General features: G+C 42.7%; 1 protein-coding gene across 5 annotated transcripts; it reads left to right on the top strand.

Moving 5' to 3' along the window:
* Positions 1 to 6,905: 6,905 nt before the first annotated feature.
* LOC115111605 (AT-rich interactive domain-containing protein 5A-like) lies at positions 6,906 to 17,661 on the top strand. 5 transcript variants are annotated; one of them, XM_065011555.1, is made up of 8 exons: positions 6,911 to 7,010; positions 10,384 to 10,511; positions 10,592 to 10,674; positions 13,709 to 13,874; positions 14,087 to 14,172; positions 15,047 to 15,144; positions 15,229 to 15,382; positions 16,087 to 17,661. In XM_065011555.1, exons 2-8 carry the CDS (start codon positions 10,484 to 10,486, stop codon positions 17,302 to 17,304), a joined length of 1,833 nt encoding a protein of 610 aa, XP_064867627.1. In that variant the 5' UTR covers positions 6,911 to 7,010; positions 10,384 to 10,483; the 3' UTR covers positions 17,305 to 17,661. The 5 variants fall into 5 exon arrangements, with proteins under 5 accessions (XP_064867628.1, XP_064867627.1, XP_064867629.1 ...); XM_065011557.1 differs by having other exon boundaries at positions 6,912 to 7,010; positions 10,384 to 10,432; XM_065011556.1 differs by lacking the exon at positions 10,384 to 10,511 and having other exon boundaries at positions 6,906 to 7,010.
* Positions 17,662 to 17,689: the final 28 nt, after the last annotated feature.

The following is a 17,689-nucleotide window of genomic DNA, read 5'->3' as shown; positions in this document are numbered from 1 at the left end:
AGGTTGAACACCAGACGGGCTGCGGCGTTCTGGATGAGTTGTAGGGGTTTAATGGCACAGGCAGGGAGCCCAGCCAACAGCGAGTTGCAGTAATCCAGACGGGAGATGACAAGTGCCTGGATTAGGACCTGCGCCGCTTCCTGTGTGAGGCAGCCACCGCCTTGATGTTAGTTGAGAACGACAGGGTGTTGTCCAGGATCACGCCAAGGTTCTTAGCGCTCTGGGAGGAGGACACAGTGGAGTTGTCAACCGTGATGGCGAGATCATGGAACGGGCAGTCCTTCCCCGGGAGAAAGAGCAGCTCCGTCTTGCCGAGGTTCAGCTTGAGGTGGTGATCCGTCATCCACACTGATATGTCTGCCAGACATGCAGAGATGCGATTCGCCACCTGGTCATCAGAAGGGGGAAAGGAGAAGATTAATTGTGTGTCGTCTGCATAGCAATGATAGGAGAGACCATGTGAGGTTATGACAGAGCCAAGTGACTTGGTGTATAGCGAGAATAGGAGAGGGCCTAGAACAGAGCCCTGGGGGACACCAGTGGTGAGAGCACGTGTTGAGGAGACGGATTCTCGCCACGCCACCTGGTAGGAGCGACCTGTCAGGTAGGACGCAATCCAAGCGTGGGCCGCGCCGGAGATGCCCAACTCGGAGAGGGTGGAGAGGAGGATCTGATGGTTCACAGTAATCGAAGGCAGCCGATTAGGTCTAGAAGGATGAGAGCAGAGGAGAGAGAGTTAGCTTTAGCAGTGCGGAGCGCCTCCGTGATACAGAGAAGAGCAGTCTCAGTTGAATGACTAGTCTTGAAACCTGACTGATTTGGATCAAGAAGGTCATTCTGAGAGAGATAGCGGGAGAGCTGGCCAAGGACGGCACGTTCAAGAGTTTTGGAGAGAAAAGAAAGAAGGGATACTGGTCTGTAGTTGTTGACATCGGAGGGATCGAGTGTAGGTTTTTTCAGAAGGGGTGCAACTCTCGCTCTCTTGAAGACGGAAGGGACGTAGCCAGCGGTCAGGGATGAGTTGATGAGCGAGGTGAGGTAAGGGAGAAGGTCTCCGGAAATGGTCTGGAGAAGAGAGGAGGGATAGGGTCAAGCGGGCAGGTTGTTGGGCGGCCGGCCGTCACAAGACGCGAGATTTCATCTGGAGAGAGAGGGAGAAAGAGGTCAGAGCACAGGGTAGGGCAGTGTGAGCAGAACCAGCGGTGTCGTTTGACTTAGCAAACGAGGATCGGATGTCGTCGACCTTCTTTTCAAAATGGTTGACGAAGTCATCTGCAGAGAGGGAGGAGGGGGAGGGGGATTCAGGAGGGAGGAGAAGGTGGCAAAGAGCTTCCTAGGGTTAGAGGCAGATGCTTGGAATTTAGAGTGGTAGAAAGTGGCTTTAGCAGCAGCGACAGAAGAGGAAAATGTAGAGAGGAGGGAGTGAAAGGATGCCAGGTCCGCAGGGAGGCGAGTTTTCCTCCATTTCCGCTCGGCTGCCCGGAGCCCTGTTCTGTGAGCTCGCAATGAGTCGTCGAGCCACGGAGCGGGAGGGGAGGACCGAGCCGGCCTGGAGGATAGGGGACATAGAGAGTCAAAGGATGCAGAAAGGGAGGAGAGGAGGGTTGAGGAGGCAGAATCAGGAGATAGGTTGGAGAAGGTTTGAGCAGAGGAAGAGATGATAGGATGGAAGAGGAGAGAGTAGCGGGGGAGAGAGAGCGAAGGTTGGGACGGCGCGATACCATCCGAGTAGGGGCAGTGTGGGAAGTGTTGGATGAGAGCGAGAGGAAAAGGATACAAGGTAGTGGTCGGAGACTTGGAGGGGAGTTGCAATGAGGTTAGTGGAAGAACAGCATCTAGTAAAGATGAGGTCGAGCGTATTGCCTGCCTTGTGAGTAGGGGGAAGGTGAGAGGGAGAGGTCAAAAGAGGAGAGGAGTGGAAAGAAGGAGGCAGAGAGGAAAGAGTCAAAGGTAGACGTGGGGAGGTTAAAGTCGCCCAGAACTGTGAGAGGTGAGCCGTCCTCAGGAAAGGAGCTTATCAAGGCATCAAGCTCATTGATGAACTCTCCGAGGAACCTGGAGGGCGATAAATGATAAGGATGTTAAGCTTGAAAGGGCTGGTAACTGTGACAGCATGGAATTCAAAGGAGGCGATAGACAGATGGGTAAGGGGAGAAAGAGAGAATGACCACTTGGGAGAGATGAGGATCCCGGTGCCACCACCCCGCTGACCAGAAGCTCTCGGGGTGTGCGAGAACACGTGGGCGGACGAAGAGAGAGCAGTAGGAGTAGCAGTGTTATCTGTGGTGATCCATGTTTCCGTCAGTGCCAAGAAGTCGAGGGACTGGAGGGAGGCATAGGCTGAGATGAACTCTGCCTTGTTGGCCGCAGATCGGCAGTTCCAGAGGCTACCGGAGACCTGGAACTCCACGTGGGTCGTGCGCGCTGGGACCACCAGATTCGGGTGGCCGCGGTATGGTCTGTGCAGAGAGGCGAGAACAGGGATAGACAGACACATAGTTGACAGGCTACAGAAGAGGCTACGCTAATGCAAAGGAGATTGGAATGACAAGTGGACTACACGTCTCGAATGTTCAGAAAGTTGAGCTTACGTAGCAAGAATCTTATTGACTAAAATGATTAAAAATGATACAGTACTGCTGAAGTAGGCTGGCTGGCAGTGGCTGCGTTGTTGACTTTGAAATTACTTAAATTAAATTATCAAATTACTTTTCAGACATTTTGGGGGAAAAAACAGATTTAGCTAAGTATTCAGACCCTTTAATCTGTACTTTGTTGAAGCACCTTTGGCAGCAATTACAGCCTTGAATCTTATTGGGTGATGCTACAAGCTTTGGGGACTTTCTCCCATTCTTCTCTGCAGATCCTCTCAAGCTCTCTCAGGTTGGATGGGGAGTGTCGCTGCACATCTATTGTCAGGTCTCTTCTGAGATGTTTGATCGGGTTCAAATCCAGGCTGGGCCACTCAAGGACATTCAGAGACTTGTCCCGAAGCCACTCCTTCGTTGTCTTGGCTGTGTGCTTAGGGTTGTTTTGCTATTGGAAGTTGAACATTCGCCTCAGTCTGAGGTTCTGAGCACTCTGGAGCAGGTTTTCATCAAGGATCCCTGTACTTTGCTCTGTTCATCTTTCCTTCATTCCTGACTAGTCTCCCAGTCCCTGCCGCTGAAAAACATCCCCACGGCATAATGTTGCCACAACCATGCTTCACTGTAGGGATGCTGCCAGGTTTCCTCCAGATGTGACGCTTGGCATTCAGGCCAAAGAGTTGAATCTTGGTTTCACCAGATCAGAGAATCTTGTTGTGCATGGTCAGTCCTTTAAGTGCCTTTTGGCAAACTCTAAGCGGGATGTCATGTATTTTACTAAGGAGTGACTTCTGTCTGACCACTCTACCGTAAAGGCCTAATTGGTGGAGTGCTACAGAGATTGTTGTCCATCTGGGAGGTTCTCTCATCTCCACAAAGGAACTCTGGAGCTCAGCCAGAGTGACCATCGAGTTCTTGATGACCTCCCTAACCAAGGCCCTTCACCCCCGATTGCTCAGTTTAGCTGGGTGGCCAGCTCTAGGAAGAGTCTTGGTGGTTCCAAACTTATTCTATTTAAGAATAATCGAGGCCACTGTGTTCTTGGGGACCTTCAATGCTGCAGACATTTTTTTGGTACCATTCTCCAGATCCATGCCTCGACCCAATCCCGTCTTGGAGATCTACGGACAATTTCTTCGAACTCGTGGATTTTGTTCTGCCATGTGACCTTGTATAGACAGGTGGGTGCCTTTCCAAATCATCTCCAATCAATAGAATTTACCACAGGTGGACTCTAATCAAGTTGTAGAAACCGCTCAAGGATGATCAAACAGGATGCACCTGAGCTCAATTTCGAGTCTCATAGCAAAGGGTCTGAATACTTATGTCAATAAGGTATTTAAAAAATAAATAAAATAAAACAAATATTTAGAAATTGGTCTAAAAACCTAGATATTTTAGATTAAGGCTAACGTAACAATGTGGAAAAAATGAAGGGGTCTGAATACTTTCCGAATGCGCTGTACATGAACCTCAGCTGTGATGTGTTCTATAAGCAGTTTCCTGGAATGAGAGCATAAAGGTAACGGCTGGGGATTTTTATTGTTATTACCTCTGTTTCAGTTTCACAAGAACAGCAAGATTTAACATTTCCCCATCCTGTAAGATAAGATCTCACTTAATTTTCCCTCAACTAAAAAAACATGCCTAAAAGCCTTCCATAGTCTCCTTTTTAAAAAGTAATTTAATTGTGTTACTGAAAATGGTTGAAACTTACAAGAAACCCAAAGTCACAAAAAATGACAAAGAAATAAAGATGTAGGCCTATAGTGGTTTTCTAATGGTATATGCAAACTGTGACTAGAAGGCCATTAGATGATACGTTCCCAGGATTGTGAGTCAAACCTGTTCTGATTGGAATGACAACATTTCTTTTGAACTGGTTCAGTTTACAGTCTGCTGACCTCATCACAACCCCCTCTGTCACTGGAAGACTGAGATGAATAGCAGGGGGTTTTCTTTACATCGCATTTCTCATCTATTCTCAATGCACAGTTTATCTGGGTATTAACTTAAAGGTGTCATGAATTATAGATCTTTGATATTTACGTATACCTATTTGAATTACAATTCCATAAGTTTCCAATTTCAGGGATAGATTGACAAATACAATGTTTGTATATGTTTTGTAAAGAAACAGTTAATCTGGTGGTTTGTAGAATAATTTTGCATTCTGTAAAGATTCACTATGACTCAGTGTGAACAGAACCCTCCTGCGAGGTCCAATGTATACTGAACAAAAATATAAACGCAACATGTAAAGTGTTGGTCCTGTCTTTCATGAGCAGAAATCAAAGTTCCCAGACATTTTCCATATGAACAATAAGTTTATTTATTTCAAATGTTGTGCACAAATTTGTTTACATCCCTGTTAGTGAACATTTCACTTTTGCCAAGGTAATCCATCCACCTGACAGGTGTGGCATATCAAGAAGCTGAATAAACAGCATGTACATAACTCAGGTGCACCTTGTGCTGGGGACAATAAAAGGCCACTAAAATGTGCAGTTTTGTCACACAACACAATGCCACAGATATCTCAAGTTTTGAGGGAGCATGCACTTGGCATGTGGACTGCAGGAATGTCCACCAGAGCTGTTGCCAGATAATTTTATATTCATTTCTTTACAATATGCCTCCCAACGTCATTTTAGAGAATTTGGCAGTACGTCCAACCGGCCTCAGAACCGCAGTCCACGTGTATGGCGTGGTTTGGGCTAGGGGTTTGCTGATGTCAACGTTGAGAACAGAGTGCCCCATGGTGGTGGGGGGGTTATGGTATCGACAATGAACACAATTGCATTTTATCGATGGCAATTTGAATGTACAGAGATACCGTGACGAGATCCTGAGACCCATTAGGTCATTCATCTGCCGCCATCACCTCATGTTTCAGCAAATGTTTCATGTCGAAAAGATCTGTATACAATTCCTGGAAGCTGAAAATGTCCCAGTAATGTTATGACTTGCATACTCACCAGACATGTCACCCATTGAGCATGTTTGGGATCCTCTGGATTGACGTTTATGTTCCAGTTCCTGCCAATATCAACCAACTTCGTACAGCCATTGAAGAGAAGTGGGACAACATTTCACAGGCCGCAATCAAAAGCCTGATCAACTCTATGTGAAGGAGATGTGTCGCCCCGCATGAGGCAAATGTTGGTCACACCAGATACTGACTGCTTTTCTGATCCACGCCCCTACCTTTTTTTAAAGGCATCTGACCAACAAATGTGTATATCTATTCCCAGTCATGTGAAATCCATAGACTAGGGCCTAATTCATTTATTTCAATTGACTGATTTCCTTATCTGAACTGTCACTCAGTAAGATTGTTGCGTTTATATTTTTGTTCAGTATATATTCCTGATCTAACAACCACTTTTACATCGAGCTAAAAGTGCATGTTTTCATCAGTTTAATACAAGTAAATTGTGAATTCAAGTTGTGATCACAATCTGAGTCAAATTAAATATTTTATCAACTCATATCAATATCACAATTGCACGAACCAAGAAGAACAGTAATATAGTTTTTAACCAATGCATGTGACAAACTGTAAGTTCTGTGAAATTGCTCAACACCTGCCCAAGTCATTAGTATATCAAATGTAATTCTATTTCACCAATCCTTATTTCAAACAGCAGTGAAACGGGTGTTTTGTCTTTAAAAAAAAAATCCCTCTGAGATCCGGCCAGCCAACTGATAGTTTTGTTATTTTGACATTTAAAGGTTAAACATATATCTAAATGTCATACTCTATCTGCAACAAGTGGAAGAATTTCACTGACTTTTGAAACTTCTAAAGCAAAGCTGGATAAAATAGTTTGCTGCACCAATATTGACAGTTGCATTTGATTTGATAGGTTTTTGTTAAATACATCCTTATTTTCCAAATTCAAAGTTTATGTATAGATTATGATTGGCTAAATTATTCCCATGGATGAAATGCAAATGTGTGGTTTTGTTGAAAAGATCAGAATGTCAGATAATCATATTTTGATGACTATCCAGACAATATGTTTCTATTGCTATTAGTTCAACGTGTGCACTTATATAAAGATAAAATATATAATTAGTTTTTGTTTTTACATCTTTGTAGCCTAGTCTAGTGAACTCATTACAAATTGCCTCAGGTCATAAATTTGAGAAAGGCTACATGAAAGTAAACAATTATTAAAACTGATTCAATGTGCCTTGAGACTACTACTGGGTGTTCAGAGAGCTGCAATTCCCAGAGTCAAAAACTTCAACTCCCAGACTCACTTGCTGTATTGTAGACATGATCAACCAATAATAATCCATTGACAACGTCTTATTTCGAGGTGTGCTAAATTAGAGAAGCTTCTTCAGTAAAGTGGTGCTGAAACAAAGTAAACCTTTTTCAAGTCGCGAGTCAAGGGATTATTTTGCAAATGGGTAAGTTGTTTTTCTTAACATTTTGGAAGTTTATGAATCATGTTAAGCACCATCAGCTTTTATTATTTTAGCTGGAGAGGAATCAACATGTCTTGTCAAAAGCACACACTTAGTTATAATGGTGACGTAGGCTGCAAATTGTGGCACTGTTTAATCATTTATTTCAACGTTTGCAGTTAGACAACAGCCTACTGTTTTTTGTAACCTCGATCACACATTTATGTTTTCATTATACGAAATAAACTGTGATGGGAAGTTGTGAAATGGCACTTACATTGGGTAGGCTATTGTAATTCATGCATGATGCAAGTTAACTGACAGAACGTTTTTAATAGAGGCATAAAAACATACATATACATATAAACATGACATAGTTTTCTATGCAAAGGGTACGATTCTTAATGTTATTTGTATTTTAAATAAATGTTATAAAACTTAAAATATTTACAGTACCAGTCAAAAGTTTGGACACACCTACTCATTCAAGGGTTTTTCTTTATTTGTACTATTTTCTACATTGTAGAATAATAGTGAAGACCTCTTTGGTAGGCCGTCTTTGTTCCTGAGTGGCGCAGCGGTCTAAAACACTGCATCTCAGCGCTTGAGGCGACACTACAGACACCCTGGTTCGAATCCAGGCTGTATCACAATTGGCCGTGATTGGGAGTCCCATAGGGCAGCGCACAATTGGCCCAGCGTTGTCCGGGTTTGGTCGGTGTTGACCTACCTAGTTAAAAAAAAAAAAAAACCTAAACTATGAAATAACACATGGAATCATGTAGTAACCAAAAAAGCGTTAAACAAATCAAAATATATGTTATATTTGAGATTCTTCAAAGTAGCCACCCTTTGCACACTCTTGGCATACCCTCAACCAGCTTCATGAGGTAGTCACCTGGAATGCATTTCAATTAACAGGTGTGCTTTTTTAATTTGTGGAATTTCTTTCCTCCTTAATGCTTTTGAGCCAATCAGTTGTGTTGTGACAAGGTATGGGTGGTATACAGAAGATAGCCCTATTTGGTAAAGACCAAGTCCATTTATGGCAAGAACAGCTCAAATAAGCAAAGAGAAATGACAGTCCATCATTACTTTAAGACATGAAGGTCAGTCAATCCGGAACATTTCAAGAACTTTGAATGTTTCTTCAAGTGCAGTCACAAAAACCATTAAGCGCGATGATGAAATTGGCTCTCATGAGGACCACCACAGGAAGGAAGACCCAAAGTTACCTCTGCTGCAGAGGATAAGTTCATTAGAGTTAACTGCACCTCAGATTGCAGCCCAAATAAATGCTTCACAGAGTTCAAGTAACAGACACATCTCAACATCAACTGTTCAGAGGAGACTGCGTGAATCAGGCCTTCAGGGTCCAATTGCTGCAAAGAAACCACTACTAAAGGACACCAATAAGAAGAAGAGACTTGCTTGGGGCAAGAAATACGAGCAATGGACATTAGACCGGTGGAAATCTGTTCTTTAGTCTGATGAGTCCACATTTGAGATTTTTGGTCCCAACCATCGTGTCATTGTGAGATGCAGAGTAGGTGGGCGGATGATCTCCGCATGTGTGGTTCCCACCGTGAAGCATGGAGGAGGAGGTGTGGTGGTGCTTTTCTGGTGACACTGTCAGTGATTTATTTAGAATTCAAGGCACACTTAACCAGCATGGCTACCACAGCATTCTGCAGCAATATGCCATCCCATCTGGTTTGAGCTTAGTGGGGCTATCATTTTTTTTTCTCACCAGGACAATATCTCAACACACCTCCAGGCTGTGTAAGGACTATTTGACTAAGAAGGAGAGTGATGGGGTGCTGCATCAGATGACCTGGCCTCCACAATCACCTGACCTCAACCCAATTGAGATAGTTTGGTATGAGTTGGACCTCAGAGTGAAGGAACAGCAGCCAACAAGTGCTCTGCATATGTGGGAACTCCTTCAAGACTGTTGGAAAAGCATTCCAGGTGAAGCTAGTTGAGAGAATGCCAAGAGTGTGTAAAGCTGTCATCAAGGCAAAGGGTGGCTACTTTGAAGAATCTCAAATATAAAATATTTTTTGATTTGTTTAACACTTTTTCTCCCATGTGTTATTTCATAGTTTTGATGTCTTCACTATTATTCTACAATGTAGAAAATAGTACAAACAAAGACAAGCCCTTGAATGATTAGGTGTGTCCAAACTTTTGACTTGTACTTTAATTCGTCACTAAGCAGAAACACTTGACATACATATTTCAAGCCAATATAGAAATATAAGGACATTCCTAATTACTGGCTTGGAGAGAGTAAGTAATTAAATAACTGATGGGCTGATAAAACTGGAACGCTGGTTAATTGCAATGTATCATGACTTAAAGCTGGAATCCTTAGTTGCTACACCATTTTTGGACGTATACATGAATGATATATACCCATTGATTCTTGAAGAGTATAAACTTCTAAATTACTCATGATCTTAGTTCAACCTTTGCACCACATCAGAATCAGAACCCAAAATTCAAGTTATGCCCCAATATTTGTAAACAATGTAAATATAAACTCACACTGTATAGCCTCAAAACATGATTAAAACTAAGGTTGATATCATGGATGTCAGTCCTTGCATCCATAGCTCTGCTTATGAATTTGAGTGGCTATATTTCTCCAAGGCCATCCCACAGCTTTTTACCAAAACGTAGATGGAGTGACCACTGTTATTGTTTCAATTAAGGATTCTAGCTTTAAGCAGGTTAGTATAAACTGTAGATTATAGTCCAAGGTCTCAAAGTTCTATGGAAAGCATGATTCAAGCTGATTTCGAAAGAAAATTATATATTGGGTTCGCAGACAAGTGATATCAATTATGTTTGATGGGCTATTGAAGAGACTGCTACTCTCCTTGAGGAAGAATATAATGTTAAAAGGTTAGAATGTGGGTGTTCAATGACACATACATTTGACTTTCAGTTGTCATGGCTGTACATGGATCCATTCGCTTTCAACTTCAGCCTTTAAGTCTTTTAAATTTGTATCAGTACTAATGCTATTCTCAGGCACTTAACATGTTATGCCTGAAAATGATGTGTGTTGGGGGTCATTTGTATTGCCTTGAGTTTGATGGATGATCATTTGATTATCAAAGTATGCAAATTAAATACTGAAAATAAAACTGCCTTTTACATTACATTTTGCATTTTCATTCACATGTTGTAATGCTTTCATATCAGGCAGCGTACCACATAACTGCGGTTAGACTCATAAGCAGGAAGTGGTGTTGTAACCATGTGGCTTTATATTAAAACTGCGTTTTCTTTCGTTGTTACTGGAGTGTGTGTTAGCTTACAGAATATTCAGTGATAGATCACACGTATACTTGTTCTTGCTGCACAGGTCTGGAAATGCAATCATAGGTGAACCAAGGCATCAGCTTTTCACATAGGTAGGGTTTCATTGCATCTTGTTCTGGATTAAATGACCTGACTGAAGATGCATGGGACATACACCATTCTTTGCTTATGGTAAACAAATTGCCCATATGGAGTGGAGGGTGTGTGCTCTGGCCTAGTTGTCACTGTCTTTTCTCTGTGCCTTGTGGCAGTATTTGATCCTGAAGGGGGGCGAGACACCAGTCAGAGACCAGTCATGGAGGAGGGCAGAGGTGTGGAGGGGACACTGAACCAGGTAAGATAGGACAGGTCATTTATGACTCATATTGTCTCCAGGCAGCTTGAGATACTTGGCTGTCTTTTTCTGCATGAATTTAGAATTTACATCCACATTGGAAAGAGAGAGTTCAATTTTGATGTGCGTCTGCAAGAACACATTCACTTCCAGTATGTTTACATTCTTCATTTCTTGTGTTGTGTGTTTCATTTCCCCCTGCTTTCAGTTCTCTATTTCTTCAAATGTCAAATTAGCATGTCAAGTATTAGGCTCCTATAAAGGGATTCATTTTCGTAGAAGAATTGTGTGTTTCTTCATTACATACAGTAAGTTGTAAAAGAACAAAACCACATGTAACCTTAAGTCACATTCTTTACATGTCTCTGATATGTCTGACTTCATGTGTGGGCATACAATATGATAACAGAACTATATGGAAAAGGGAACGAGTTACATTATACAAATAACACATTTAATTGAAGTTGTTGTTATTGAAGAGTGTATTCCTATGTTTACCCTTTGCACATGTTCATTGTTGCATACACTTCTCAAAAAATCCTCATCATATGAAATAATATTACTAACCCCCTGGGCACACACTGGTTGAATAAACATTGTTTCCACGTAATTTCAATGAAATTACATCGAACCAACGTGGAATAGATGTTGAATTAACGTTTGTACCCATTGGGAAGTGACGCCATGCAATATCACATCTGATCGTTTTATCTTATTTCTCAGATCAGTAATCAGCAAAGTGATTATTTAATGTTATAATAAGTAGGCGGTGTCTCATAGAGCGTGAAAGAATATACATTTCTCTCTATTTGCACTATCTACACAAACAGAAACTGGAGTTCCACTAGACACAGTTCTGGTAATTGAAGATGAGAAAATAAAAGTTAGTGCAGAGATGCATCAAATTTCCAAGACATTGCTGTGAGATGAAAGCCCAGTGGTTTCTGTGGTGACAAGTGGCCTGTCGATAGCATCAACCCGGCACGCCACCAACAATCATAGTGAGAGTCTTATCGACACATTGACGACAACATTTCCTATGCCCTTTTCCAAAATGTGAATGTGGTGGAAATTTAGATGCTGTTTACTGACAGTCTTTCACAACGATATTCATGCCTTATTTTTGCGTGGTTAACTATGATGAATATTGTATGGTGGGCTTTATGACTCGGACTGCAGTCGTTTCCTGTATGAAACCTATGTCGCGTAGAGCTGACTGACATCTCTCTGTTTTGTGGTCCAGCCATGAATACATTTATTCAGTATAGTATACAAATAAAACAGTAGGCTTATCTTCTAATATGTACTGCTTACTGTAAAAGTGGTTTCATCACATTGTTCAGTAGTCATATGCAACACATGGATTAAGTTTTCAGAAAAATACTATTTCTGCTTTTCTGGAAATATGTTGCCCTCTATGACTAATCCATATTCCAGTCATACATGCTTTTGCTTTGTCCATAAGAACTTTGCATTGTATCTTTCATCTCCTTGATTAGATATGAAGATGGCTGTGTGTGGAACGATTATTCTACAAATTTGTAAAGCACCTACTATAACCTAGTAAGTCATGGAAATGTATCCATAGCAAGAAAGAGAGAGAGCTGGCGAGAGAGTAAGCAGCTGGCCAGTCAAGGCAGGAAGAAGACGAAAGCGAGAGAACATTGTATGGTACTGGAGGAGGCCCATTGATAAAAGATAGGGTGTTATAGCTGGGAACCGTGTCTATGGGACAGCTGTATAGAGCTGTGAGTCAGTCAGGGCTATCCCAAATAGGGGCCCACATCTTCACTATTACTCACCACTGGGTCCTGCTTCTCGGAACCAGTAACCACAGAGAGGAACCTGATTCAATATGAAACTCTGCTTGACAGTTGCCTACAGCTCAGCATACGCCACAGAAACAAACTAGTCTCTGTATTCAGTCATTTGGATTGGGATATTGTATTGACATACAGTATTTCATTTGAGAGCAGAAATTGTAATATAAATTGGAATAAAAAATATCAAACTTCTACACTATCAGTCCATAGCTCTGTGCAAATTCAACCTGTATGCTTGTGCACAAAACTGATATAATCAGACATTGTCCCTTTGTGAATTTAGCCAAAAATATTTATAGTACAAATTATGATGACACGGTGTCTGCAGTTTTGTGAACATCAGCTTCCTATACTTTGGTTCATTTTAGTGTCAGTTTGACCAGTTTGAAGTATCATAGATACTTCTCATCCAAATGAATGCATTGAATGTAAGGACAGTAATCTGTTCAGGCCTCAATTTCTGCATGCCTCTACTGTTTCATTTCTCATTTGGTATTCACCGCATTTTCCCTTTTCCCTTTTCTACTCGTTTGTGTTTGATTTGTGTTTGCTGAAACAACGTTCTTACAGAGTAAGCTCCAAGTTCAACATAATAATCAAATCCCGAAATATGCCTCTGAAAACTACTGGACCAAGAGCTCTACTGATCATTTCAAACAGATAATTGCAATTGAATTTGAACCTCACTCTTTTTGCATTCTCATGGAACATGTTCTAATCGCGTGAACTACTTGCTAGGCTACTCAGCCTTTTGTCATTTCTAAATGACATTCATGACGTTCACTTTCATGTCAGTGGAAAATAAATGAATAACAAAGGGCTTGTGAGTAAAGGCTTTGGTGGGAAAGAGACCTTTTCATACTGTATAAAGAGCTCGATATCTTCATATTTATTATTCAAATAGACATCCTTGTCACCAGGCTGATAATCAGGTGTAGACCGAAAACCCCATATGTCTGTTGGTTTCCCTTTTATACAGGATGTATGGTTACTTATTGAAAGTGGTGAAGCCAACTCTGTCATGTTCTGAATGTTTCACTTGAAATTCTAGTTGCTCAAGAAAAGACATTGAGATCATTAAAAAAAAAAGTTTCCTAATGTATGATTGGTTTATTTTCTTCTTGCAGTTCTGTTTTGAAGACTTATATGTTCAGTAATAGTATGCATCCATATAATTTGGATTTACATCAATCTGATGGTCTCTACCGTAGAATTCTGCAGCGATGGAGATTGCTGACTCAGCCAGTGAATGTGAGGAGCCTCCCAGGTCTAGCCCAATGGAGACAGAGGAGAGGTCCTTCATAGCCAATTTGCACTGTTTCATGAAGGACAGAGGCACACCCATAGAGAGGATACCACACCTGGGCTTTAAGCAGAGTGAGTCCATGTTCAAAGGATTTAGCCGTAGCTTTATTACTCAATCTCTATTACATAGAGACGTATTCCTTGCACCCCAGATCACCTCGATCTTTGGGGTAGTTTGTAAATGCATGTGTTAAGACAATTCATAGGTAAGGATACAATATAATAGTAATTATAGAACTGTGCAATGTCCCCAATGTTTAAATGCATATGGTTTCTGCTCACAGTTAACCTGTGGAAAATCTACAAAACTGTTGAGAAGCTTGGCAGTTACGACTCTGTGAGTACACCCATATCGTACAGTTACGACTCTGTGAGTACACCCATATCGTACAGTTGTATATTTTTTACACTTGACCTGGTTGTTGATCACACAGAGATGGCAGTGGCAGCTACTCACATTTTTTATGTTGCGAAAGACACCATGCAGCTTAGCTTCTTGTGTGGAACATTATCTTTAGTTGACAGGATGTAAACATGACCATACCCACCACATTAAGAGCAGAGTCCACACTGACTGCTGAATGAAGTTTCCACTCTGTGGCATGTGTACACGCTCAATGCGCTGAGAGAGGAAGGGTTTCTATGAAATGCCCATTCAGTTCACAGGAGCTTAGCCTATAGTAAGACGTTGTTCTCTATTTTAGTAATGGGCCAATTATCTCCCTCCATATAATCTATTCTTTTTTTTGTGGTACTTATTTCCCCATTTTCTCCCCAATTATGTAATATCTAATTGGTAGTTAGTCTTGTCCCATCGCTGCAACTCCCGTACGGACTCAGGAGAGGCGACGGTCAAGAGCCGTGCGTCCTCAGAAACACAACCCTTCCAAGCCGCATTGCTTCTTGATACACTGCTCGCTTAACCCGGAAGCCAGCCGCACCAATGTGTCGGAGGAAACACTGTACAACTGACAACTGAAGTCAGCATGCATGCGCCCGGCCCGCCACAATGAGTCGCTAGAGCACAATGGGACAAGTACATCCCTGCCGACCCGGGTTGTGGTGACGCCTCTAGCAATGCAGTGCCTTAGACCGCTGAGCCATTCGGGAGGCCCCCTCCATATATTCTTAATATAAAAAGACAGATTAGACAGTCGTATACTTTACCTCAAATTAATGCATAATGGTTCTGGATGAGGGATTTAGAGGGGTGTGTTTGCTCACTATGGTGTGTTTTCCAACAGGTGACAGCACGACGGCTGTGGAAGAATGTGTATGATGAGCTGGGGGGCAGCCCAGGCAGCACCAGCGCTGCTACCTGTACCCGCAGACACTATGAGAGGTGAACACTCCTCCAATTAATCTGTCTTCAACTCACTCCATCTCTGCTTGTTTTCATTGTGTAATTTCTTTGTCTTCAATACAGGCTTGTTTTACCCTTTGAGAGACAGTTAAGGGGAGAGGAGGACAAACCTCTGCCTCCAAGCAAACCACGCAAACAGTACAAGAGGAGCCCTGAGGGAAGCAAGTCTGAGGGCAAGAGGAAGAGGCCCCATCTGGAAAAGGAGACTGACTCTGAGGTACTTCACTTTTCACCTGTTTGTGACTATTGTCATAAAAGTCACTGGCTGTTTTCTATTACTCAAATCAAATCAAATCTAATTTATTTATATAGCCCTTCGTACATCAGCTGATATCTCAAAGTGCTGTACAGAAACCCAGCCTAAAACCCCAAACAGCAAACAATGCAGGTGTAAAAGCACGGTGGCTAGGAAAAACTCCCTAGAAAGGCCAAAACCTAGGAAGAAACCTAGAGAGGAACCAGGCTATGTGGGGTGGCCAGTCCTCTTCTGGCTGTGCCGGGTAGAGATTATAACAGAACATGACCAAGATGTTCAAATGTTCATAAATGACCAGCATGGTCGAATAATAATAAGGCAGAACAGTTGAAACTGGAGCAGCAGCACAGTCAGGTGGACTGGGGACAGCAAGGAGTCATCATGTCAGGTAGTCCTGGGGCACGGTCCTAGGGCTCAGGTCCTCCGAGAGAGAGAAAGAAAGAGAGAATTAGAGAGAGCATATGTGGGGTGGCCAGTCCTCTTCTGGCTGTGCCTGGTGGAGATTATAACAGAACGTGGCCAAGATGTTCAAATGTTCATAAATGACCAGCATGGTTGAATAATAGTATACTCCAATAATATTACTCCAGCCTATGATTGTCATACAGTTACTGTACCCCAAACTGTACGACTGGAAATTAACTCTCCATGTTGTATTATTTCAGGGCCAGCTACACTCTACTCCATCGTCTCCATGGACCACTCCAGCTGAAAGGCTCCACCCAGACCGTCCTCCACCAAACAATGAGACTACCGTCAGTGACGACCTCTCTTCCTCAGCGTACTCCCTATCCCAGCCAGGTCAGGTCCAGTCTTCTGCTTCAGACATCATCTCCCCTCTGGAGAAGAAGAAGCGTATGGCCCAGGCCAGCCTGAGTCAGTCCCAGGACTGTCAGAGCCCCAGACAGGAGGACCGTAAGGGCAGGCCCTCTGTGATCCACTGCTCCCAGTCTCCAGGGCTGGTCCGTTCTAGCCGGACACGCACTACCTCGGAGGGCTCTCCTCTCCCTCCGTCGTCCTCCTCTTCCCGTAGCCCATCCCCCTACTCCATCTCCTCTGAGGACTGTCCAGCACTAACTGAAGAGAGGCCCCCAATTCCAAAACCAGAAGTACCTTTTCCTTTTTCCAGCAACCCAATATCTGCCTGCAGTGGGGTCCCCAAGCCTCAGAGCTGCAGCCCTGATGTCAAGAAATACGTTGTCTTCCCTGGAGGACAAAGAGATTTCCCTCAGGTCAGCCCTCTACCGGGTGACACAGTTTCTATCAAAGGTCAGAGTAAAAACTCTGTATGGAGCCCTGTCTGCAATGGGAGTAACAGACGTCCAGCTCACCAAATATCCCCACCAACGTCCTGCACGTATACTGTTAGGTCTTGCTTGGTTCCATCCACCTCCAGTTTCACTAAGGTTTATCCCAAATCTATGGAGCCTTTGCGGCCTATACCCTTTCGACCAGGTTACACATTCCATCAGAACCCAAATAGGCCCATGTTACATGATAATGATCTGATCTATACTAAGAAACTACATATGGTGCCTCGACATTATCAGACAGAGAAAAAGGAGAAGTCCACGGCAATGTTGCCCAAGCAACAACCTGTATTCCACTCTAATGTCAGCATACCAGTGTCCTACCTCGTCCCAGCCTATGACCGGACAAGGGGAGACTCTGGACAGAAGCCACCTGTACACCCATTCTTTCTATCCACCAACAGACTGCCTCAGTCCCAGATCAACCCTATGTACCGTCATGCCCCAACGGGACACACCCATGCTTCCCCTTATGAGCCTGCTCTCTACTCCTATCCCTATTCCATTCCTATGTTAAATCCCCATACTGGATACAGCATCACTGGCGTGCATTATCCTCAAACTAGGCAGTGATAGCCCAGCCTACCTCTCTCAGAGCTTATAGACAATGTGACAAGTCAAATGGAGATAATGACAGTACCTGCTTCGTTCTAGACATTTTCTAAACTTGACTCGAACACAGCTGCATTCTATGTGAGTGATCAACAGAGAAGCGTTGTGTTGTGATTATTATCCCGAGATGGGCTCCCCACTGTGGCAACTGATAGAATTGCACTAATACAAAGGACTCATCTTTCTGTATTTGTAACAATAGCCCTCTGGTTTACTGCTATGTACGTTTTTTTATTGTATGATAAAATAATTTTATATGGAAATATATATGAAACAACACATGCAATTGTTTATTTCTGAATAAAATCTAAAATAATTCCTGTTTGATCCAAGTCTGCATTCTTTG

The sequence above is a fragment of the Oncorhynchus nerka genome, linkage group LG27 (assembly GCF_034236695.1).
Source record: "Oncorhynchus nerka isolate Pitt River linkage group LG27, Oner_Uvic_2.0, whole genome shotgun sequence".
Taxonomy (NCBI): Eukaryota; Metazoa; Chordata; class Actinopteri; order Salmoniformes; family Salmonidae; genus Oncorhynchus; species Oncorhynchus nerka.
This window is presented reverse-complemented; position numbering and strand designations above follow the sequence as displayed.